Source organism: Sabethes cyaneus, chromosome 2 (genome assembly GCF_943734655.1).
Source record: "Sabethes cyaneus chromosome 2, idSabCyanKW18_F2, whole genome shotgun sequence".
Taxonomy (NCBI): domain Eukaryota; kingdom Metazoa; phylum Arthropoda; class Insecta; order Diptera; family Culicidae; genus Sabethes; species Sabethes cyaneus.
In genome coordinates, this window is record NC_071354.1 from 114,253,677 (window position 1) to 114,262,218 (window position 8,542).

At 45.0% G+C, this 8,542-nt stretch overlaps 1 protein-coding gene across 1 annotated transcript; it reads right to left on the reverse strand.

The window, feature by feature from the left end:
* Positions 1 to 283: 283 nt before the first annotated feature.
* LOC128735898 (uncharacterized) lies at positions 284 to 4,725 on the reverse strand. The gene is made up of 3 exons (XM_053830376.1): positions 3,166 to 4,725; positions 1,845 to 2,921; positions 284 to 409 (listed from the first exon to the last, which is right to left on the reverse strand). The coding sequence occupies exons 1-3, from the start codon at positions 4,723 to 4,725 to the stop codon at positions 284 to 286; spliced, it is 2,763 nt and encodes a 920-aa protein (XP_053686351.1).
* Between the last annotated feature and the right edge of the window lie 3,817 nt (positions 4,726 to 8,542).

Below are 8,542 nucleotides of genomic sequence, written 5' to 3' on the forward strand. Positions count from 1 at the left end.
GGGGAAGCGGGAGGATTAAAGTGCCAGCATATACCTTCTTCGGAACATTCCTTCACGATGCACTCGTGGTACTCTTTCTTCCTCAGATTCTGCAGCAGTTCCACCAGCTGATTTTTCGCGCCTACGAAATTGCGTCCGTTGTCGGAGAACATGTCCGAAGGTTTTCCTCTCCGTGCAACAAACCGTCGTAGTGCTTGAATAAATCGCTCCGTTGATAAATCCGTGACGAGTTCAATATGAACCGCCTTCGTAACTAGACAGATGAATACCGAAACATACGCCTTTACAACTGCCCTTCTTGGTGCCTGTCGATAATAGATGGGGCCGAAGTAGTCGACACCAGTTTTAGAGAATGGCCGTGTAGGAATAACCCTTGCAGCAGGTAAATCCGCCATGAACTGCTGTACTGCTGTAGGGCGAAAACGAAAACATGTTACGCAATTGTGAACGATTTCTCTTGCCAAATTACGGCCACCCAGAGGCCAAAACCGCAGTCGAACTGTCGCAAGTAATAATTGAGGCCCCGCATGAAGCAGCTGTCTGTGATAATGTTGTAGAAGCAATTTGGTAAACGCATGACGAGCAGGTAGTACTGCTGGATACTTAGCCTCTTCCGGCTGAACAGAATTAGATAGTCGTCCACCTATACGTATCACCTGTTCGCTTGAGAGAAAAGGGTTAAACCATCTGATTCGTGAAGATCGGCCCACCGGTTCGCCCTTCCGCAGCAATCTCACTTCTTGATCGAAAGTTTCCTCCTGTACAAGTCGCACGAGCACCCACTCTGCTTCTTGCAACTCACTGCTTGTTAAGAACCCTAATTGCAAATTTTGTCCATTACGCTTGTTCCGCAAGTTTCCCAGAAATCGGATACAGTACGCCGTCTTTCTTAGCACATCAGTATAACTTGAAAATGTTTGCAATAGGTATGTAAGAAAAGAATTTTCTTCGGATATCACCAATGCCACCGCTGCCTGTCTCCTTTCCTCCATAACGTGCGGTTCTGTAGAAAGATAACCCTGCGATGGTCGTTGGATCGAAGCATCTGACAACCATCTCGGACCGTGCCACCAAAATTCATTTCGTGCAATCTCTTCGGGTAGCATACTTCGTGATATTAAGTCTGCTGGGTTTTGATCACCTGGAACGTGACCCCAGCTAGCGTCCTTAGTAAGGCCTTGTATTTTAGCAACACGGTTAGCGACGAAAGTAGTCCATGTCGCCGGAACTGCCCTTAACCATTGTAAAACTGTCGTTGAATCGCACCAGAAGAATGCGTCTCCCTCAAAACGCATTGATGCATGAACTCGTTCGAATAATTCTGCAGCGATTAATGCTCCGCACAACTCCAGGCGCGGGAGAGATTGGCTTTTCAATGGAGCTACTCTTGATTTTGAAGCCAATAGAGATACTAATACCTGCCCTGTTCCATCAGTACATTTCAGATACACACAGGCTCCATAAGCTCTTTCGCTTGCATCTGAGAAAGTATGCATTTCCTGGCTCACAGTATTAGGCACCACCATACAACGCGGGATGCGAAGTTGATCAAGAGCTGGTAATTGAGCTTGAAAGCGACGCCAGTTTAATTCCACCGCTTCAGGAAGAAATTCGTCCCAACCTAATCTTCCACCTTCCGGGCTAGGTAACATCCAAAGTTGTTGCATAAATAATTTTGCCGTAGTAATTACCGCTCCTACTAGCCCTAAAGGGTCGAAGAGAGTCGCAATAATCGAAAGCAGCATGCGTTTCGTCAGTCGTTTTGCCGCCTCCACCCGTGGGATATTGAATTGCAATTTAAACGCATCTGTTTTAGGTAACCAAATTAATCCTAATGTTTTTACGGTAGGGTCCGGATCCAATTCCACACCGTCATCTTGAATGGCCAAATCCTCTTTTGGAATACCCTCCAACGCCTTCGGTTGATTCGATGCCCATTTCCGTAAGTGAAATCCTCCGCTATGCATCATAGTAACGAGTTGTCTTGTTAGTTCGCACGTTGACGGTAAATCGTCTGCTCCGGAAATTAAGTCATCCATATAAATATCTTCCTGCGTAACCCTTGCAGCGAACGGGTAAGACTGCGCCTCGTCCATAGCTAACTGTCGCAACGTCCTAGTGGCCAAGTATGGAGAGGGTTTCATCCCGTAGGTAATAGTGTTTAATTCGTAAGTAGCAGGCCGCTCCTTCGTGTCGAACCGCCAAAGTATGTTCTGTAGTAAGCTATCCGCTGGTGAAACGAGAACCTGTCGGAACATTTTTTCAATGTCTGCAACCACCATAACCTGCCGTGTACGACAACGGAAGACAATTGACCTCAAATCGTCTTGTATGACCGGACCAGCGATTAGCCCATCATTCAGTGAAACAACCGATGTACTCCGACAAGATGCATCAAAGACCACTCTAACCTTTGTGGTCGTGCTGCTTTCCTTCACTACGGGATGATGCGGTAGAAAATATCTTTTGCCACAAGTGTCGGTTGCTTCCTCCACCTTCCTCATATGTCCTGAATTGAGGTACTCCGTTAAAAACTGGCAATACCTTTCCCGTAGAAGAGGATCTCGTTCCAATCGCCTTTCCAGTCCTTGCAGCCTCCGAAATGCTATTTCTTTGGATTCTCCTAGCTTCATCATAACTGTATCATCCTTCGGTAGAGTGACTGTATACCGTCCATTTGCTGCCCGTTGGACTGTCCGGGTGAACTGCTCTTCACATAGTAATTCCGTTGGTGACATCTTTCCAACCAATCCGATCTCCTCACAGGACCAAAATCGAGGTAAAAAATCTTCCAGAAAGTCTACAGCTGCTGTGTTGCAAGCAGCTGGTGATTGATGTGTGCCTGTATTATATTCACCAGCAACCACCCAACCGAAAACTGTATCAATCAGTTTCGGTAAATTATCTCCTAGCCTTATGTGCTGTTCCGGACCGAACAAATCGAAGAATGCAGCTCCGCCCAAAATTATATACAATATATTATATATTATATACAATTGGCTTCGAATAGTAAAATCCAGGATCTGCGGGTTTGGTGTAAGATGGTATGTTCCATTTCCTGATATCGATATTTGTGGTAGGTAGTTCAACAGTGATCTTAGGCAGTACCAACAGCGCAGCTGGTAGCCTAAATTGCTGAATTCTGGATAATAGCGTAAGACGAACCTCAGCTTTAGCAACAGTTTTTGATTGACCTATACCGGAAACAGCAACCTGCACCCTGCCGTGTTGCGTCTTGAATTGTTGACAAAGGCGACGTGAAATAAAATTACATTCAGACCCAGAGTCTAACAGTACTCTTGCAGTCGCCTGTAAACCAGTCTCATCTTCAACCGTTACCAATGCAGTAGCCAGTAAAACCCTTGACGGTGATATTTCTGAGCTGTCGATCGCCACATTCGCTATTTTTGGTTCAGACGATTCTACTAAATCCTGTTTAGTCGACAGAGTATCTTCCGCATCTACGCTATCCTTAACCTTCCAACCTCTATTCGCCTTGAAACACACCATTGTATGATGCCGTGCTCTACATTTCTTGCACGAGACCTTCGATTTGCAATCCTTGGCCTGATGCCCTTTGTAAAAACAATTTCTGCATAGTGAATGAGCACGTAGGACCCCTTCTCTCTCCGACACTCCCATGCGGTTAAACACAGCACATTTAAACAAAGGATGAGTTTCCGGACAAATTACACAATTGTGAACACCATGTTGCACAGCACTGTAACTAGCTTGTGGTAAATGAAATGATCGTTTTCGCATTGGCTGTGTGGTTTCACTTCGTAGCTCTGCACCCTTCACTGGCAGTGCTTCTAGCACACGTATACGGCGAGTTAAGAAATCGGTGAGATCCTTAAGCGACTCGGCATCCTTCGTTGAACTCTGTTCTTCCCAGCTCCTACGAGTACTGGAATCTAGCCGCGCACTCAAAATGTGCAGTAGTAGTAGATCTTTATATTCAGCAGGCTGCACCAATTGATCCAACGTTTTGATAATCCGTTCAAAGTTTTCCAACAATGTATGTAAATCACACGCGCATTCCCTCTTAAGAAATGGTAAATCGAAAATTCCCTGTATTTGTTTCCTTTTGATGACCTTCATGTTAGAATACCGTTGCACTAAAAGCTCCCAGGCTGTTTTATAGTTCGCCGAGCATATCGGGAGTGCTTCGATAACGGACAATGCTTCTCCTTGTAGTTGACTCCGTAAGTAGTGCAGCTTCTCAACTTCCGGCAAATCGGTTTGCCAATGAATCAAAGAAGTGTATAGATCTCTAAAACTGATCCATTCTTCAATGTTACCGCTGAATTTGGGCAAAGTGATCTGTGGGAGGCGTACGTGTGAGGTGGCACCCTGTGAAAACGAAGCATTAGTGCGACTAGTTTGATCCAAACTAGGTGGATCCGCGAGCAACTTGTGTTTATCTATAAGAAACGATTTACTGTCATAGTACCGATTTTCATAGAGGCTCCGTTCCTCCATAACAGCAGCAAAATCTGTCCCAAACTCATCATGAGACATCAACTCATTAACTGTATCATTTATTTGCTCCCACAAACTGTCAATGCGCTCCAATCGTACAAGCACGTCGCTTGCACCATGCTCCTCATTGAAACCTTCGACGAATTTGTGAATGGTGTCAAACGATGCTTGCAGTGCCTTAAGCCGATTTGTAATGGTTTTAATCGACGGAGATTTCCTTGAAGATGTGGTGGGTTTTGACATCTTAACAGCGCCTCGAACAGGAAAGGAAATATTCGTTGTAGTTTCAGTCTAGTTTCCTAGCTTCGGTAAGGACATATACAGTGTAGCACTTACTTTACAGAAAAGTGACTCCCACGATGTCCTTAGTTGTGAACAATGGCCGCCTTCACCACCTTCAAGGATGGCCGCTCGTATTGCAGTTGACCTTTGAGCTTTCCGGGTTGGAATCCAGATGAAGAGCCGATATCTGCTGGATCCAATGATGATATCCAAGTACCGAGACCGTAGCACTCCGATTCAGAGGCCAAGAGAAGCGAAGCAAGGTAGATGAAATCTATGACAGGTGCTAGCCGCCGTAGCACCGTAAACGATGTAAATTTCGCCGAGTAATAGTAAATCTCCACAGTGAGCCGACCAATGCACAATCCTGGGCAAATGCCTGCTGAGCTTAGTAATGGCTCCTATCCGAAATGTCCGCAACAGCCGCAATTGTGGTTATCCGTTTCCCGCTAAAGTGAGCGTCACTAGCCAGCCTAACTGCAATGGCGCCGATGTTACGCGTCCGGGTAGCGTATCAAGTTTCAAGCAAGAGCAGTATAGGCCTGTCCCCAGAGTGTTTCCGTAATACCGGTCCGTTTCTTTCTAACAGATCCGGTTCGAAGGACCTTATGATCCCGTCCGGTTTGTTCCGACCGGATGGTGTATCTCTGGAGCGTAAAAAATAACTATCCGTGTAGAGAGAAAACAACTTTATTGGACTACGGACAAAGTACAACTAACTCAATATATTCTTTAACTTAATATTACAATAGGTTCAATACATACTACATATATAAATTGATTCGCTTCGTGCCAACCTTCGTGTGTGGCGAAATCCAATGAGTTCTCCTGTTGGTAGCACATTCGACTTTGGTAGCGAGGGAACGTCCATAAACAACATTTCTTATAAAAGCCAGATGGCAATCTAAATAAATTAGTCTTTAGTTATCGCTCTATTGATATGCATCATTATTACGCAACGCTATCCGATCTTTGTCCCACAATTGCCATAATCGGTGACACCGTGTTCGCGAATCGAAAGTGATTTTTAATAGAACCATGGCAACGGACGACAAATTAGCCGCACCTGGAACCTCTACCGAGGAACAGGATTCCGCCATCGTAGAAGCAGTGCATCTTCCTCGCCTGAGTCCACCGCTTATGACAGCATCGAACATCGAATCATATTTCATTTCTCTGGAGTTTTGGTTTGCCGCTTCCGGAATTACGACTCATCACGACGCCAGGAAGTACAACATCGTAATGACTCAAGTGCCTCCGAATAAGCTAACAGAGCTATGATCTATCATCGCGGGTACACCTGTTACAGAAAAGTACGCGTATATCACAGAAAAGCTCAGTGAACATTTTGCTGATAGTCAGTAACGACGTTTGCATCAGGTATTGTCTGCAATGCCGCTTGGTGACATGAAACCCAGCCAACTTTTCAACGAGATGCGGAGGGTAGCTGGAAATCCATTGAACGAACAAGCCCTTTTTGGTCTGTGGGCATCGAGACTTCCAACCCACGCGCAGGCAGCAGTGATAGCATCGAAAGGTAACTCGGCAACGAAAGCTATCGTCGCGGATGCAATCGTAGAATCCCCTAACCTTCGTAACGTCAATGCCATTTGCACGGAACATTCAGAAATCGCAATGGCGTCATCTGCCAGACCGGCAACACCACCTCCTAGTAGCATCGAGTTACTTAAACGGGAAATTGCCGAACTAACGAGAACGGTTAATAAATTGCTTTGACCTCAAGGCAACCAATCAGATCGTTCACGATCGCGCAGCCAAAATAGAGTTGTTGAAAACCGTAACAGTGAATATGACATATGTTGGTATCATCGTACTTTGGGCGACAAAGCCCAGCAGTGTCGCAAACCGTGTTATTTCGTGCATCCTTCCAACTCTAAAAATCAGCAATGACGTCATCCGACTGAACCTACGTTGGAAATTGACAAACTCTCCAACGCAGCAAAAATTTTCCGCCTGAAAAAAACAGACACCAGTAGTAACATAAATTTCCAGATCGCTTTCATTAACCGTCGTTCTTTCCAGAATCATCATCTATCTGTAGCATCATCTATCGACGATCTTCCTTCGATCATCTTCATCGCAGCTTCTGCTGCCAACAATGCGACATGGACAGCAGAGGTGACACTTCGTACAATTAAATTCGCTTGCGACAATAAGCGCAAAGCAAATGTAAAATATTGAACAATGATCAATTTTTTTCCTATAACAATATTGTATTGATATGACAAAGCAAAGCTTATATTTACTTTTATAACATTTCTTATATAAGCCAGAAGCCAATCTAAATAAATTAGTGTCTAGTTATCGCTCTATTCGATCGCGTCATTATTACGCAACGCTATCCGATCTTTGTCCCACAATTGTCATATAAATAAATAAATAAATCATAATTATAAGACGCTTGTGTCTGTCGCCAAAACGAGGGGCGCGATATGTATTTTCGTGGTAATAATCGCCCACATTAAGCAAAGACTCAAACCAATCATACCAGATTACATTCAAGACGAGCAAAAGTAATGTAGTTGCACCATAGCACCATAGAGTTACATAGCGTTAGCGTTACATAGCGTACCACCAATTTGCTCAGAATTAGCGCGGGGTTACAGCTAGTAAATAAATAAATAAATAAATAAGAAGAAAGAGAAGAGTATCGGGGTCAGTCTTGAGTCCCTTTGAATCTCGAAGAGGTTTACGGCAAGGTGATGGGCTTTCATGTTTGCTGTTCAACATCGCTTTCGAGGGTGTGATAAGAAGAGTGGGGATAGACACGAGTGGCACGATATTCACGAAGTCCGTCCAGCTTCTTGGTTTCGCTGACGACGTTGACATCATTACACGTACCTTTGAGAGGATGAAGCCAAACGGATTGGACTTGTCATTAATGTATCGAAAACAAAATACATGAAAGGCAGAGGTTCTAGAGAAGTGAATGCTGACCTCCCTCCCCGGATTCATTTAGACAGTGATGAAATCGAGGTGGTAGAAGAGTTTGTGTATCTAGGCTCACTGGTTACCGCAGACAACGAGACCAGCAAAGAAATACAAAGACGCATTATGGCAGGAAATCGTGCCTACTTTGGACTCCGTAGGACGCTGCTATCGAAAAAAATTCGCCACCGCACGAAGTTAACAATCTACAAGACGCTGATTAGACCGATAGTCCTTTACGGCCATGATACATGGACAATGCTCGTGGAGGACCAACGCGCCCTTAGTGTTTTCGAACGGAAGGTGTTGCGCATCATCTACGGCGGAGTGCAGATGGAAGACGGAACGTGGCGAACCTGAGGCGAACGAACCATGAATTGCATCAGGGAACCACCCATTGCTCATACCGCAAAAATAGGTCGCCTGCGGATCCTACGCAGACGTGGTTGACGAATTGCGGCCATGGACCGAGTGGAATGGAGACGACTTCTTCGTACAGTAGAGGAAACCACGGCCTGGAGCTGATTAAGTAAGTAAGTAAGAAACTGTTCCACTCGTATCAAAACCGTATGCAACAATGCCTACGTAGTTACCCCAAAGAGTTCTGGCATTATGTGAATTAGAAATGAATCAGGAAAGAAGCGTCCACTGCTTCGGACATATGTGAATTATTTCATACTCAGTTTAGTGCAGTTTTCTCTCATGAGTCACTTAGCAGTCAGCAAGTTTCGCGTGCCATCTCAACTGTTCCACGCAAGGCAGCTATTGGATCCTACCCTGCCATCTCAACCCTGATTATCCTGAACGCTTGCTCTTGTGTAGCCCTTTC